Source organism: Staurois parvus, unplaced genomic scaffold (assembly GCF_062004578.1).
Source record: "Staurois parvus isolate SC_StPar_1 unplaced genomic scaffold, SC_StPar_1.0 ptg000307l, whole genome shotgun sequence".
NCBI lineage: Eukaryota > Metazoa > Chordata > Amphibia > Anura > Ranidae > Staurois > Staurois parvus.
This window is the reverse complement of record NW_028318103.1, coordinates 1183163-1201198: the sequence shown is the minus strand read 5'-3', so window position 1 is coordinate 1201198 and position 18036 is coordinate 1183163. Positions and strand designations below refer to the sequence as shown.

Below are 18036 nucleotides of genomic sequence, written 5' to 3'. Positions count from 1 at the left end.
TTTCTTCCAACAGACACCAATGATGGGGCACTGTTTCTTCCAACAGACACCAATGATGGGGCACTGTTTCTTCCAACAGACACCAATGATGGGGCACTGTTCCTTCCAACAGACACCAATGATGGGGCACTGTTCCTTCCAACAGACACCAATGATGGGGCACTGTTCCTTCCAACAGACACCAATGATGGGGCACTGTTCCTTCCAACAGACACCAATGATGGGGCACTGTTCCTTCCAACAGACACCAATGATGGGGCACTGTTCCTTCCAACAGACACCAATGATGGGGCACTGTTCCTTCCAACAGACACCAATGATGGGGCACTGTTCCTTCCAACAGACACCAATGATGGGGCACTGTTCCTTCCAACAGACACCAATGATGGGGCACTGTTCCTTCCAACAGACACCAATGATGGGGCACTGTTCCTTCCAACAGACACCAATGATGGGGCACTGTTCCTTCCAACAGACACCAATGATGGGGCACTGTTCCTTCCAACAGACACCAATGATGGGGCACTGTTCCTTCCAACAGACACCAATGATGGGGCACTGTTCCTTCCAACAGACACCAATGATGGGGCACTGTTCCTTCCAACAGACACCAATGATGGGGCACTGTTCCTTCCAACAGACACCAATGATGGGGCACTGTTCCTTCCAACAGACACCAATGATGGGGCACTGTTCCTTCCAACAGACACCAATGATGGGGCACTGTTCCTTCCAACAGACACCAATGATGGGGCACTGTTCCTTCCAACAGACACCAATGATGGGGCACTGTTCCTTCCAACAGACACCAATGATGGGGCACTGTTCCTTCCAACAGACACCAATGATGGGGCACTGTTCCTTCCAACAGACACCAATGATGGGGCACTGTTCCTTCCAACAGACACCAATGATGGGGCACTGTTCCTTCCAACAGACACCAATGATGGGGCACTGTTCCTTCCAACAGACACCAATGATGGGGCACTGTTCCTTCCAACAGACACCAATGATGGGGCACTGTTCCTTCCAACAGACACCAATGATGGGGCACTGTTCCTTCCAACAGACACCAATGATGGGGCACTGTTCCTTCCAACAGACACCAATGATGGGGCACTGTTCCTTCCAACAGACACCAATGATGGGGCACTGTTCCTTCCAACAGACACCAATGATGGGGCACTGTTCCTTCCAACAGACACCAATGATGGGGCACTGTTCCTTCCAACAGACACCAATGATGGGGCACTGTTCCTTCCAACAGACACCAATGATGGGGCACTGTTCCTTCCAACAGACACCAATGATGGGGCACTGTTCCTTCCAACAGACACCAATGATGGGGCACTGTTCCTTCCAACAGACACCAATGATGGGGCACTGTTCCTTCCAACAGACACCAATGATGGGGCACTGTTCCTTCCAACAGACACCAATGATGGGGCACTGTTCCTTCCAACAGACACCAATGATGGGGCACTGTTCCTTCCAACAGACACCAATGATGGGGCACTGTTCCTTCCAACAGACACCAATGATGGGGCACTGTTCCTTCCAACAGACACCAATGATGGGGCACTGTTCCTTCCAACAGACACCAATGATGGGGCACTGTTCCTTCCAACAGACACCAATGATGGGGCACTGTTCCTTCCAACAGACACCAATGATGGGGCACTGTTCCTTCCAACAGACACCAATGATGGGGCACTGTTCCTTCCAACAGACACCAATGATGGGGCACTGTTCCTTCCAACAGACACCAATGATGGGGCACTGTTCCTTCCAACAGACACCAATGATGGGGCACTGTTCCTTCCAACAGACACCAATGATGGGGCACTGTTCCTTCCAACAGACACCAATGATGGGGCACTGTTCCTTCCAACAGACACCAATGATGGGGCACTGTTCCTTTCAACTGACACCAATGATGGGGCACTGTTCCTTTCAACTGACACCAATGATGGGGCACTGCTCCTTTCAACAGATACCAATGATGGGGCACTGTTCCTTCCAACAGAGACCAATGATGGGGCACTGTTCCTTCCAACAGAGACCAATGATGGGGCACTGTTCCTTCCAACAGAGACCAATGATGGGGCACTGTTCCTTCCAACAGAGACCAATGATGGGGCACTGTTCCTTCCAACAGAGACCAATGATGGGGCACTGTTCCTTCCAACAGAGACCAATGATGGGGCACTGTTCCTTCCAACAGAGACCAATGATGGGGCACTGTTCCTTTCAACTGACACCAATGATGGGGCACTGTTCCTTTCAACTGACACCAATGATGGGGCACTGTTCCTTTCAACTGACACCAATGATGGGGCACTGTTCCTTTCAACTGACACCAATGATGGGGCACTGTTCCTTTCAACTGACACCAATGATGGGGCACTGTTCCTTTCAACTGACACCAATGATGGGGCACTGTTCCTTTCAACTGACACCAATGATGGGGCACTGTTCCTTTCAACTGACACCAATGATGGGGCACTGTTCCTTTCAACTGACACCAATGATGGGGCACTGTTCCTTCCAACAGACACCACGATGGGGGGGGGGGGGCTATTCCTTCCAATAGACACCAGGATGGGGGGGGGGGGGGGCTATTCCATCCAGACACCAATTATGGGGGGGGGGGCTGTTCCTTCCAACAGACACCAGTGATATGGGGGGGGGCACTGTTCCTTCTAACAGGTACCAATGATGGGGCACTGTTTCTTCCAACAGACACCAATGATGGGGCACTGTTTCTTCCAACAGACACCAATGATGGGGCACTGTTTCTTCCAACAGACACCAATGATGGGGCAGTGTTCCTTCCAACAGGTACCAATGATGGGGCACTGTTTCTTCCAACAGACACCAATGATGGGGCACTGTTCCTTCCAACAGACACCAATGATGGGGCACTGTTCCTTCCAACAGACACCAATGATGGGGCACTGTTCCTTCCAACAGACACCAATGATGGGGCACTGTTCCTTCCAACAGACACCAATGATGGGGCACTGTTCCTTCCAACAGACACCAATGATGGGGCACTGTTCCTTCCAACAGACACCAATGATGGGGCACTGTTCCTTCCAACAGACACCAATGATGGGGCACTGTTCCTTCCAACAGACACCAATGATGGGGCACTGTTCCTTCCAACAGACACCAATGATGGGGCACTGTTCCTTTCAACTGACACCAATGATGGGGCACTGCTCCTTTCAAGAGATACCAATGATGGGGCACTGTTCCTTCCAACAGACACCAATGATGGGGCACTGTTCCTTCCAACAGACACCAATGATGGGGCACTGTTCCTTCCAACAGACACCAATGATGGGGCACTGTTCCTTCCAACAGACACCAATGATGGGGCACTGTTCCTTCCAACAGACACCAATGATGGGGCACTGTTCCTTCCAACAGACACCAATGATGGGGCACTGTTCCTTCCAACAGACACCAATGATGGGGCACTGTTCCTTCCAACAGACACCAATGATGGGGCACTGTTCCTTCCAACAGACACCAATGATGGGGCACTGTTCCTTCCAACAGACACCAATGATGGGGCACTGTTCCTTCCAACAGACACCAATGATGGGGCACTGTTCCTTCCAACAGACACCAATGATGGGGCACTGTTCCTTCCAACAGACACCAATGATGGGGCACTGTTCCTTCCAACAGACACCAATGATGGGGCACTGTTCCTTCCAACAGACACCAATGATGGGGCACTGTTCCTTCCAACAGACACCAATGATGGGGCACTGTTCCTTCCAACTGACACCAATGATGGGGCACTGCTCCTTTCAAGAGATACCAATGATGGGGCACTGTTCCTTCCAACAGAGACCAATGATGGGGCACTGTTCCTTCCAACAGAGACCAATGATGGGGCACTGTTCCTTCCAACAGAGACCAATGATGGGGCACTGTTCCTTCCAACAGAGACCAATGATGGGGCACTGTTCCTTCCAACAGAGACCAATGATGGGGCACTGTTCCTTCCAACAGACACCAATGATGGGGCACTGTTCCTTCCAACAGACACCAATGATGGGGCACTGTTCCTTTCAACTGACACCAATGATGGGGCACTGTTCCTTTCAACTGACACCAATGATGGGGCACTGTTCCTTTCAACTGACACCAATGATGGGGCACTGTTCCTTTCAACTGACACCAATGATGGGGCACTGTTCCTTTCAACTGACACCAATGATGGGGCACTGTTCCTTTCAACTGACACCAATGATGGGGCACTGTTCCTTTCAACTGACACCAATGATGGGGCACTGTTCCTTTCAACTGACACCAATGATGGGGCACTGTTCCTTTCAACTGACACCAATGATGGGGCACTGTTCCTTTCAACTGACACCAATGATGGGGCACTGTTCCTTCCAACAGAGACCAATGATGGGGCACTGTTCCTTCCAACAGAGACCAATGATGGGGCACTGTTCCTTCCAACAGAGACCAATGATGGGGCACTGTTCCTTCCAACAGAGACCAATGATGGGGTACTGTTCCTTCCACTGATATGAACAAAGGGGCAATACTACTCCCACTAAGATCAATGATGGGGCACTGTGTACACATATTGGCACCACAGAATTTTCTAGTCACACTGGCCACAGCCTGTTCTCTCAAAGTCTGAAGGACAGTAAACTGGCCCTTTGTTTAGAAAGTACAGAGACCCCTGATCTACAGAAAGCCTCCTTTAAGCCAACATTTTCTTGAATGTAAACAGTGCCCATTGCTATTTTATCTACTCTTCAGTCTTCTCTTTCTTGCATTTCTATAATATATAAACATTCTTCCAAGTTATCCAGTAAGTAATTGGTCTCCTAGAGGAAACACAGGAGCTCAGTACATACCAGTTGGACTGCATCCTTGACTCCATGCAGTGAGAGAGCCTCCTGGGTGAGACGGTACAGAGTCTGGTTGCTGTTAGAAGCCTCTTTTCCTCCTTTTAGAAGAAGACCATTGCCACTGGCGATAGCTAGGGCTGAAACCTGACAAGGAAGGCAAAACAAAGGTCAACCACTGACAGCACAGCCTATCAGAAAAAAAGAAGACAGTTTAAATCTTTCTAAACTGTGAACAGTAAACAGCCTTGGAATAAATGGCAGAACTGAGAAGGACCCACAGAGGTGAGGTGAGATCTTATAGGCATTCTAATCTTCCTACCTGCAGTTTGTGTTTTTTACCTCCATAAGATGTCCAATGATCATGTAGTTTCATGGTGCCATTTGTTGCTCAGTATGCACTGCTTATAGCAGAGTAAATCTTCATATTCTGGTGGCAGAAGTTTCAGTTTGTGTTCAAACATGAGGCACGGCATTGAACAACTTAATGCATGAGCTCTGTCGGTCTAATCTGAGAACTGACACTTCCTGTGAAGAAGCTACATATTCCACAATCCTTGGTGCCGTCAGCCTAGTGCTCTGCAGGTGAGAGCTGCACAGTAATTGGACCTGACACAGCCACAAACAGGCAGAGCCATTAACTATGCAGTTTTCCTATCACTTGCACTGCGATATCTGTGATGCAACACAGAGGAAATGGTGAGTTACACACAAGACATTGCCTACCCCTTTAGAAAATAGGAACAGGCTAACTACAGCAATACATGGACATAGAGGAATTGATTATCCACGACACTACAAACTGCAGAGAGCCCATCATTATAAGGTAAGGCTAACAAACGACACAAGGAATATAACTACACTAATACCTAGTTAAAACAACCAAAACATTTGAAAGTGTACAATACCTTTAAAGCCATACATAGCTGCTAAAATGTATTAAAACAATAAATGAGACTCTTGGTTTAATACACTGAAAACCTGTGTGGTGTTATAACACAACATCTGCCATCATGGTATAGGGTCAGAAGAAGAATCATGACCCCCCCCCCCCTTCCCAATTGCAGGTAACTACCAAGTCATCTTAAAGAATGATGCTGAACCTTATCCAGTGATGCCTTTGACTGGCCGTATTAGCCATGTATGGGCTCTGGTGGCTCTCAGAGTCCAAAAACAGAATAAAGGCCAATCAAGTGTAAAACAGGGATGCAGAAAAGTTTATGGGAGGCAGATGTGGTGATATTTAAAGCTGAAGTCCAGGAATTCAGCTCCTTTGTAAAAAGTGAAAGTACACTATGAGTTAGGTCCAATGAGGTGCATGACATCTTCTGGACTTAGCTCTATTATTTACACCTGACAGGTTTATACTTCCCTGACAAGACTGGCTACTGCTGTAGTTCCGGGAGCTTGTTGCTGAGGTTTCTGGTCTCTGTACCTTCAACAGTAGAGTGACTGCAGCTGCTATGCCTGCCCCTCCCCTCCTCCAGCCCAATCACAGAAGCCTTGGTATTGAACGCATTCACAAAATACAAAGGCTTCTATAAATGGACAGTAGAGGGGAGGGCTGGGCACAGCTAATCTGTGTGGTTCTCTCCACTCAGATCCTGGAGTGTCTTTGGCACAGCAAGTAATCGAGATGAGCCCAGGAGAGGTCATGCACCTCATTGGGTTTAAAACATAGTGTGCCTTCACTGTTTACAAAGTGGCTGAATTCCTGGAAATCAGCTTTAGAAGTACAGCCAACACTCAAAACACTAAAAAAAAGGGACAATGGTGGTCAATGCTAACCACATTTCTGTAGTACTCTATTAGCCCATTTAACCACATAATAATTTCTCAACACTACCATACCTGTGGAAGACAGTCTGGTCGAGACTCGAAAATCACCAGCAGGACTCCGATTGGTACCGTCACTTGCTCCAACTCCAGCTCCTTGGCGATTCGTGTTCTACGAATGACACGCCCCACACTGTCTTGGGATGAGGCAGCTATCTGCCTGAGTCCAATGGCAAGACTGTTTAACTTGGCTGTGGACAAGCTCAACCGTTTCAAGAGTGGAGGGGCCAGTCTTCCTGAAAAAATAAAAGGAAAAGCATTCTTGGGTTACAGACAAGGGGAATTGTGTGCCCAATAAAGAATACCTTTAGGATCATCTCTAAGCTGATAATCCTAGACTCACTAAAGCCTTGTATACACTACGAAAATCGGGAGAAGCATTGTTCATTTTTTTTTTTTTTTTAATTCTAGTCCCATATTGATAACAAGAGTGACTATATGGTATGACAATTCTCATACGACAGAACACAACTTCCCACATATGTAGCTACGGTCTAACCTATGGTCACTTTTTTTTCTGATCAGTCGCGGACTTGCTCAGTCAATTTTTATAGGTTGGATTATTCAATCCTATTCAATCGTTAGGATAAACAAAAAAATAAATTCCGACAGATCCCTCTGGAAATGTTTGTCTTAATTCATATTGGCTCTTGAAAGCAGTGTACTAACCAACAGAAAATTGAACGATTGTTCCAAATACAGATCATTTCAACTGATTTTTTTAATAGTGTGTACTAGGCTTTATTCCTGAAAAAAGATGCAAGTTCATTTTGTTACGAGATCAGTACACAGGCCATGGCCCAAACAATTTTAAGTAAACATGGAGTTAGGTTTCAAGCTTTAAAAATATTCTTTGCTGATAAATAGCCCATGTATAGCTCTCATGTGTGCACCCAATGTGGGTTAAATCTTCTACAATGTGGGAAAAACAAACATTTCTGGCTTTCGTTATAAATAGCGACGTTGCATTTGTTCAGAACCAGGTTCAGGTCCACACCTGGGTGTCAGTTCCTGGTCCAATGAGCAGCAAGCAGGGAATTGCCTGCACTGCGAATGTGTGCAAAGCAGCATGGGATGCTTTTGACATCATGTGGTTGTAAACCCTTACATATGCCCATTGAAGTGACTGGCCTCAGGTGATACACAGATGAAACAAATCCTCCTACAAAAGTTGTACCTTCTTATTTTTACGCTTCTCTTTTCTATTATAATTTATAAAACTTGTCAGAGTTCAGAAAAAAGAGGAAGGAGAGTTGATGTTACATTCTGCAGAGATCAGTGAGGAGAGATCTGAGAGATGACCGGTGGGAAGAGACACATCCCCTTCACACAGCACACAGGAACAGAGCTGAGGCTTTCAATCCCTTGGTGCTCCCTCTCCGGTCACCATTTATCTTTTGGTGTCAGGAAAACTTGTCAGAAGTGATTCATGCTGATAACAGAGGAATGAAGCAGCAGACAGAAATGGCACTTAGTGCTCTGGATTGAGACGGGTACACACTATAGAGGAATAAACTTTGTTAATATTTATTGTCTGAGGTTTCCAACCACTTTAATACGGCCACATGGGCATATTACGCCAATGACATAATTTAGGCCATATTAGGTCAATATGGGGAATAGTGGAGAATTCCTCGACAAGCAGCTGCCATGTAAAAAGTCAGGGGTCTGCAGCTCATTGGACCTGGGATGACAGTTGACCTTCTGGTTCGGAAATTAGCTTATCTCTAGTTTCAAACGCAATCTAACTACCCAAGTGATCATTTCTATGACGTGGAGGGCAATTAGAACCACTATACTCTAGTACTTTACCTTTGTCCTCAGCTTTTTCCATGTCCTTCCTATTAGCAGCCAAAATCTCATCTCTGTGATCGGTCAGTAAATCGGCCAGACGATAAATGACTTCTGCTCTCTGTCGTGAAAACACAATTTTATATAGAGTTGTAAGATACCTGTGATAAAGAATCATCACTGATCACGCAATGAACTAGAAAGGATTCACTGATCTGACATGAGAACATTTTATATCCACATTTCAATCTTGTTTCAACTGCTGCATTTTGCATGCTATACCATGATAAGGGATCTTCCCTGCCCTTGCTATGTTATAGCCCAGTGTTCTCCGGATGTGGATTGCTATGCCTTTATCCAGCCCTTGGGGCACTGTTCCTCCCTACTGACACAAACAATGGGACAGCATTCTGTCCACTGATACCAACAATGAGGTACTATTGCTCCCACTGACGCCAACGATGGGGCGCCATTGCTGCCAATGACGCCAACGATGGGGCGCCATTGCTGCCAATGACGCCAACGATGGGGCGCCATTGCTGCCAATGACGCCAACGATGGGGCGCCATTGCTGCCAATGACGCCAACAATGGGGCGCCATTTCTGCCAATGACGCCAACAATGGGGCGCCATTTCTGCCAATGACGCCAACAATGGGGCGCCATTTCTGCCAATGACGCCAAAAATGGGGCGCCATTTCTGCCAATGACGCCAAAAATGGGGCGCCATTTCTGCCAATGACACAAACAATTGGGCGCCATTTCTGCCAATGACACCAACAATGGGCCACCATTTCTGCCAATGACAAAAACAATTGGGCGCCATTTCTGCCAATGACGCCAACAATGGGGCGCCATTTCTGCCAATGACGCAAACAATGGGGCGCCATTTCTGCCAATGACGCAAACAATGGGGCGCCATTTCTGCCAATGACGCAAACAATGGGGCGCCATTTCTGCCAATGACACAAACAATGGGGCGCCATTTCTGCCAATGACACAAACAATGGGGCGCCATTTCTGCCAATGACACAAACAATGGGGCGCCATTTCTGCCAATGACACAAACAATGGGGCGCCATTTCTGCCAATGACACAAACAATGGGGCGCCATTTCTGCCAATGACACAAACAATGGGGCGCCATTTCTGCCAATGACACAAACAATTGGGCGCCATTTCTGCCAATGACACAAACAATTGGGCGCCATTTCTGCCAATGACGCCAACAATAGGGCACCATTTCTCGTAATGACACCTACAATGGGGTACTATTCCTCCCAGTGGTCCAAGTTTACACCAACGCAGTGTGTTCCAGTGCAGTCAACAGAAGTAGAATGTGCTGCAGTTATGTTCTGTATGGAACACTGCAAAACACATCAAAAACACAGAAAAGCGCATGTTCCTAATTAAAATTAGGGAAATAAAAACAAAACGCATGTAAACATGTATGCAGAAAGGCACCCATAACAGGGGAAATGAGGTGTGAACCAGTCCTGAGTGCCAATAGTGGCTTGACAGTTCTACCTGCCAAATAGATACAGGAGCTGCAATTCAAACCACAAAACTTTACTAAGCTAGCTATCCAGGAACTACATTACACACAGAAATGTTTAGCTAACAATAAGACAGGAAATGTTTAGCATTCAATAATTAAAGTATAACTAATAACAAAACTTTATTTTTTTTAGTTTTGGACATTGTGGAGAAGGATTAGAACATCCGTCAGGTTTTTATAGCAGTTTTTGCCCCCATTAGGAAGATTTATCCTTTCTATTTGTCCTGTATACCATTATTGAAAGTGAAAGGAAACCCCAAAATTTGGGTTGTCACCAGAACAGTAATACAGAGAAATCTTCCAATACGGAGTTCTGGTGCCAGACCAGGACAGGATTTCCTCAATTTGGAAAGATTTCCTCTTACTTCTTGTTTTGGCTATAGGACAGGAAGTGAAGTCAAATCTCCCCAATGGGACACAGATGGCAAAAAAAAAAAAAAAAAAAACTGACAGTAGTTATAACTAACTGCACTGTCCAAAATTATGAAATGTTGGCTTTAGTTCTACATTAAAGGTACAGTTATATTGAGTACCAAGAGAATAATGCTTCTATTCTTTATCCCCACTTCCAGACCTGGAGGTTGCCTACCAGTTGGAGTAATGTTCTACACACCTGTTCTGGCTGCAGAGTAGACAAGTTCCTACCACCAGTCCGAGCCATCTCAGCCTGCTGCTCCACAGTAGGTCCTAGAAAATACAACAAAAGGCAGTCGTTAAAAAACGACCCTCACCTATGCTTCACTATTTGCTGTTATTTGGATCTGGAATTGAAAAACGCTGCAGCAAGATGTTCAGGTCTGAAATGGCATTGATGCCAAACAGAAAATGAGCACCAACCAACGCAAGTCAGGAACCAAACATCACCCCCTTCATCAGGGCTTGTTGAGATTGGCTGATTAAACCAAATGCTGAACCTTGATGTATTACTACACTTAAAAACTTCCATTTCAGATTCTAACATTTTGGTGTGGTGCTTCAATTTCAGATTCAAATATTCCCTTCTCAACCCAAGGCTACTGTAGTAACATTTCGGTGTGTGGAAACTATCAACCTACCCCCTGGATGTCCCACAGGGGTATCATCAACATACCACTGATGTTAATGTAAATTCAAAACTGTCATCCAAATTCACCATCTACCCCTGATCACTACTTACAGACTCACTGGCACAGGACCAGCATGTGCATATCAAGTATCAGGATGTGTAATATATTGTCCGGGTCAATATCTCCTAAGGTAGTGCAGCAAAGAAAAGGATGAAAGCCCCATTAGACACACATTCAAATACAAGTCAGCAATAGAAGTCTACAAAATTATTACCCCAACAGTTCTTTTAACCACTTCCCATCCGGCCCATGTATATAAACAGCTGGACAGGAGCAGTGCAGGGGTGGGTGGCCGTTTATAAACATCCTCCCCGCTTCCCTGCTTGTGCGCGCGCCGTGGAAGCACGCAGCACCGCGATCCGGTCCTCCGGAAGCGGAACAGATTGCTGTATGAGACCTCTGTGTGAGGTCCCGATCATGTGATCACAGATTGGCCAATCAGTGATCACAGGAATAGTAGTAAGCAAGATGTCACTTCTGACATCATTGCTTACCATGTGTGAAATCTGTGAATGATCACAGAGGTCACATGGTACAAGGCTATTCACAACAGCCCTGTACCATGTGACAAGCTGTGACCAATCGCAGCTCACACAGTATTTCTCAATGGACAGCCAGAGAGGAGAAATGATTGCTTTTACAGCCTTTATGGCAATCAGTGTAAAAAAAAAAAAAAAATCATCACCCCCCACAAGTAGGACAGTGTCACTATGGTGACACTGTACTGGTAGGGTGACAGTATGTTAAAAGGAAAAAGAAAATTAAAATTATACAAATAAAAATGTAAAAAAACATTTTTTTGAAAAATTATAAATTTTCAGTTGTACACTAATTTGGGTTATTTTTTTTTTTTTTTTAACTAAAAAGATAACTTAATACATTTTGGCCAAGATGTATGAAGAAAGTTTTTTTTGCATAATTTTATAGGAAAAACCCTTTTTCAAAATTTTTGGACTTTTAATTTATATAGCAAAAAAATAAAAATCCCAGTGGTGAATAAATACCACCAAAATAAAATTTTCTGTTTCAAAAAAATGCTAAAAAAGTCATATGGGTACAGTGTTGCATGACCGCACAATTGTCATTCAAAGTGTGATAGCACTGAAAGCTGAAAATTGGCCTGGGCAGGAAGGGGGTGAAAGTGTCCGGACATGAATTGGTTAAGGCTGAATTCAAGACATACCAAAGACAAATTAATGCAGCTATGTAATCAATGTAATTATAGATCTGTAATAATACATTAAAGTGGAAACAAGGAAAACATAAAACAATTCACTTTTATTGTACAAAAGTTACTAAAAACAGATTGAAAATTATAAATCACACATTGCATGAAAATTCCATGACAATTGTCAAAATCGTCAAGCCACATGGGGTGATACAAGGCCTCTAAATTTGAACATCCCACTGATGAGTTTCAACTGCTGCAGAGCATTGATGATATAGAGTGGCAGAGTTAGGAGAGAACAAAACAAAAACTTAAAAAAAAAAAAAAAAAAAAAAGAGATATATATTATTTTTTATGTTTTGCTCCCTCCTAACTCAGCCACATGTGCCAATCCTTTGCATCCCTTGTGTTTGCTCTGATCTGCTGTGTGGGCCCATGTTATGACTGCATTCATGGAAGCTGCCATTTAACCACTTCCTGTCCAGACGCTTTTCACCACTGGGATTTTTTTTTTTTTTCACTATGTAAATGAAAAAGTCCAAAAATTTTGAAAAAGTGTGTTTTTTTAAATAAAATTTCGCGAATAAATAATATTTCATCATAAATCTTGCCCAAAATTTATTCCGTTATTTTTTTAACAAAAAAAATCCAAATTAGTTTATAACCAAAAATTATAATTTTTAAACTTTTTTTTTACATTTTTATATTTTTTTTTTTTTTTTACATACTGTCACCCTAGCATGGTGACACTGTACTACTTGTGGGGGGTGATGATTTTTTTTTTTTTTTTTTTACACCGATTGCTTTTACACCCATATAGGATGTAAAAGCAATCATTTCTCTTTCTCTCTGTCTGCATTCTTACAGTCATTGAGAAGTACTGAGTGAGCTGTGATTGGTCACAGCTTGTCACATGGTACAAGGCTGTTGTGAATAGCCTTGTACCATGTGACCTCTGTGATCATTCACAGATTTCACACGTAGTAAGCAATGATGTCACAAGTGACATCTTGCTTACTACTTTGCATGTGATCACTGATTGGCCAATCAGTGATCACATGATCGGGACCTCGTACAGAGGTCCCGTCCGACGATCGGTGTTTCACTGTGTCCGGAGGACACAGCGGGCACTGGATCGCGGTGCTGTTCGCTCCCAGGGAGCGCGCACAGCTAGAAAAGGCGGGTGCTGTTTATGAACGGCAACCCGCCCCTGGACTACCACCGCCCTGCCGTTTATAAACAGCAGGCAGACGGCAAGAGGGTAAATTATGGTTTCTCCAAGTGTATATGGAAATTTTCCCCAAATGTATTATTTGTTTTGGGCAAAACGGAGATGTTTATTTGAAACGGTTTCTATTGCTGTTATATTATTTGTAGCGTTCATATATATCAACCCCCTGAAGACAGATACAAGTTGAAACGCGTCAGATTAGTGTTCATATTTAGGGGCCTTGTATCACCCATTGTGGATTGATTTTGACAAACAGAATTTTCTCATTCAATGAATGTGTGATTTATGATGATTGTCAATCTGATTTCAATAGCTTTTGTACAATAAACGTTGTTTTATGTGTGTTGTATGAATGTCTTTATGGTGCCTGAAAATTCACATCCATTTTCTTTTATTTTGTACCATGTCAAGGGATGTGGCACCATACTACTTCATAAGCATGGATTGAGTATAGTTGGTAACATATTAAAGTGGAAATCCAGTCATAAGCAAACTAAAAACTTAAATCTACTCCCACCCCCATCCTAAGCCCTATGCTAACTATCCCATAAAGAGAAGATGTGTATACTTACCAAATATAAGGGCAGTCTGGTCCAGTCACGTGATCTCTGGGCAGAGGAGAGAGCAGTGACAACAGTAGTGATTTCACCCATAGACTTACTATGGGGCATCCTTTTTCCACTGTTCCTCCTCTCCCCTGAAGCTGGCATTGGGATCTGATCATGTGACTGGACTGGAGCACCCTTAGATTAGTTAAATATACACATCTTTCTGTTACAGGGAACTTACAACAGGGTTTAGCTTGGAGGCGGGGTAGTCAGGTTGAGTTTTGCTAGCTTTTGACCGGACTTCTAATGGACTGAGATGCAAGTAAGGTTGTAAAGAGGACTGGGGTACAAGGAAGGGGGGCTCTGAAGTGAACTGGAGTACAAGGAAGGGAGGCTGTGAAACAGACTGGAGTGCAAGCAAGGGGGGTTGTAAAGGGGACAGATGTAAGTAAGGGGCTGTAAAGGGGACTGGGGTGCAAAAAAGGGGGACTAAGGGGACTGGGGTGCAAAGAAGTGGGACTGTGAAGTGGACTGGGGAGCAAGGAAGGGGGGATTGTGAGGACTGGGGTGCAAGGAAGGGGGGGGGGCTGTAAAGGGGACTAGGGTGCAAGTAAGGGGGGCTGCGAAAGGGACTCGGGTGCAAGGGGGGGCTGTGAAAGGGACTCGGGTGCAAGTAAGGGGGGGCTGTGAAAGGGACTCGGGTGCAAGTAAGGGGGGGCTGTGAAAGGGATTCGGGTGCAAGTAAGGGGGGGCTGTGAAAAGGACTTGGGTGCAAGGAAGGGGACTGAGATGCAAGTAAGGGGGGGCTGTAAAGGGGACTGGGATTTAGGTAAAGGGGTGACAGAGTACACTAATGTGAAGGGGAGAGGGACTGATGTGAGGTGGGGGGAGACTCGGACCTCTGCTGGATGAAACTTTTAATGATCGGACCGCCATGAATTTTAATACAATATCCCTGATGTATAAGATACAATAAGAACTTTATCAACTATTATTTCATATTGTACAGTACAGCCAGCATTAACACAAGCAACAAAAGAGCAGCTGGCTGCACCAGCATTAGTAAAACTATTATTCTAGACGATACCAGACAGTCCCTGATGAGCTGACACATTTTACCCAGAAAGAACATAGTCAGAGATGAAGGGAAGAAAGCAGGAAGAAAACACTTTACCTATTCTAGATAGATTTTAAGTTTGAGATATAAGGGAAAGGAAGCAAGTGGAAAACCTTTACCTAAAATAAATATATATATATATATATATATATATATACATATACACACACACACACACACATACATACACACACATACATACATACCATACATACATATACACACACATATGCATACACACACAGCAAAAACATGCCCAATCATAACAGTATATGGCATAACAAATGCAATTTTCTATATTTAAAAGGATAATAACCTGCCACAACACACCTTTATTATTTGAAAGGACTGAGGCCTGGATCTGCTGAGCCCCAATTGTGAATCATTTAGTTTTTCAACTCACCAGCTGGTTTCACTTCGGAAAAGAAAGTGCCTACTTTCTTTCCTTCCACGATGTCTGTGATCACATGACCAGATATTTTAGGATGAGTGCCATTGGCTATCACCACCGAGGTGCCACCTTGAAGGGCCCACAAAGCGGCTTTGACCTAAAGAAAGGTTACAGTCTACTTGTATATAAAAACGAGCAGGTAAGCATGTGAAATTAAAAATGTTATTACTTTGAGTTGTCTTACTTCTCAGTGCATAACAATGAGCATTTATTACACATGTGCATATAGGCGCTTTTCAAAAACTGATAAAAGGAAAAAATGAATAGGCCATACCTTTGCCTCCATGCCTCCCATACCAACTCTTGATTTATTTCCAAATGTCACAGACTGCTGATCTCCTGGGTAAAATATGTCGATGAGTTTGGCATCATCTGACCCTGGGGGGCTGTCAAAAAGGCCTAAAAACAGAAAGTGAAAGCAATCATTTATCATGCAATGTGTTCCAGCATAGAGATCCTGAAGGGTGGCTGCCATGTAAGAAAGATTGGGGCTACCACTGCTAATTCCTAATAATCCTAATTGCTTGGCTGTTATGTTAACCCTCTGGCTCAGTGATCGCTGCCCAAAGTATACCGATCATTCACTTTACTTGTTGCATGCTTGTAACAAGTCTATGATTCAGAAAGTACTGTCCTTAACCCCTTCAGGCCTAAGGGTAAAACAAATCTAAATGCCTAAACACAATTTTGCAACCGTGACACGCGTTAGTAAAACCGTACATATCATAACAACTACTTTGTACAACCAGGTGGATTATACCGTGTTTTTCCCAGGACAAATTGGGATTTCATTTGGTGGTAAATGGTAATGGATATCTCCAGATTTTTTTTTTTTATTATCAAAGGAAAACTGGTCCAAAATAGTAAAAATAAAATCATTCTTTTTATTTAGCTGTGTGTTTCTTTTTACTACCATAACCTACCACCAAAGAACAACCCCAAATAAATTCTCCAGCTCTTGACGATCGCAGAGATACCATATATGTGTATGTTATTTGCTGCTTGTACCCGTAGTACAGCCCAGAAACAATAGTGCACATTTTGTTTTTTGTTTTTTTTAACCTAAAACACACTGACATTGACACCAATTTTTTTTTTTTATTATTAAAAATCCTGACCTTTGACCCCAGCCTTTTGACCTTGACCCAAAACACTAACCTTGGCACCGAACTAGCTCAAACCTTAGGTATTTTATTTTTTAATATTTATCTTTTTTTTTTTACAAACATTTTTTTCTCTATGCCAGGAGTTAGAGAGATACAATGTATCTCTCTTCTCCATTCACAGAGAGAGAGAAAAAAAAAACAAGGGGTCCGGGCTGTACAGTGACTGATCACTATGATAGCCAATCAGAGGCTCACAGCGTTCATGTGACACGGAATCGGGAGTCCCGGGTCCCGAGGCTCTCAGTGATATCGCAGTCTGTGCGCTGGGAGCACGCTGTGCGGCGCATTTCCAGCACAAATACAAGTACGTAAATATGCAGCCCCACGGAAAAAAGCCCAGTTCCGTGAGGCCGCATATTTGTGTCACGTCGGCGTCAAGGGGTTAAGATGACCATACAACAGAAATTTTAATAGGAGGTCAACAGAGTCAGCCTACGCATTTCTTCTTGATACAGCACATTTGTACAGCTCAGAGGTAGAGACACACAACGGTGCGAGGCATACTGGTTGAATGTTTGCATAGAATGCACGAAGGTAAAACAAACCTTGAGTCTTTACAACCGCTTAAACTAAAAAACTTCTGAAATTTTACTACTACTCTAAGCAAGCCAAGGAGAATTATTTTCAAATGTTCGTATAGAAATTCTGAAAAAGTATTGGTCAGAGCATGCGATAATACACCGTATTTTTCGCTCCATAAGACGCACCTGACCATAAGACGCACCTAGGTTTTAGAGGCAGAAAACAGGAAAAAAAATTCTGAACTAATGGACTGCAGACATAGTACAGGAGATGACCAGGGACTGCGGACACAGTACAGGAGATGACCAGGGACTGCGGACACAGTTCAGGGGATGACCAGAGACTGCGGCCACAGTACAGGAGATGACCAGAGACTGCGGCCACAGTACAGGAGATGACCAGAGACTGCGGACACAGTACAGGAGATGACCAGAGACTGCGGACATAGTACAGGAGATGACCAGAGACTGCGGACATAGTACAGGAGATGACCAGAGACTGCGGACACAGTACAGGAGATGACCAGAGACTGCGGACACAGTACAGGAGATGACCAGAGACTGCGGACACAGTACAGGAGATGACCAGAGACTGCGGACACAGTACAGGAGATGACCAGAGACTGCGGACACAGTACAGGAGATGACCAGAGACTGCG

The 18036-nt window shown here is 44.2% G+C and overlaps 1 protein-coding gene across 4 annotated transcripts in view; it reads right to left on the bottom strand.

Moving 5' to 3' along the window:
- The window catches only part of ALDH18A1 (aldehyde dehydrogenase 18 family member A1), a 68435-nt gene that overhangs the window by 13974 nt on the left and 36425 nt on the right, over positions 1-18036 (bottom strand). For all 4 annotated transcript variants that reach the window (XM_089683372.1, XM_089683377.1, XM_089683375.1 and 1 more), the window contains exons 8-13: positions 15965-16089; positions 15643-15787; positions 10683-10756; positions 8535-8634; positions 6738-6958; positions 4896-5033 (exon numbers count right to left, since the gene is read on the bottom strand). In XM_089683372.1, the coding sequence (XP_089539498.1) occupies positions 4896-5033; positions 6738-6958; positions 8535-8634; positions 10683-10756; positions 15643-15787; positions 15965-16089 (803 nt within the window). The remainder of the gene's footprint in view (positions 1-4895; positions 5034-6737; positions 6959-8534; positions 8635-10682; positions 10757-15642; positions 15788-15964; positions 16090-18036) is intronic.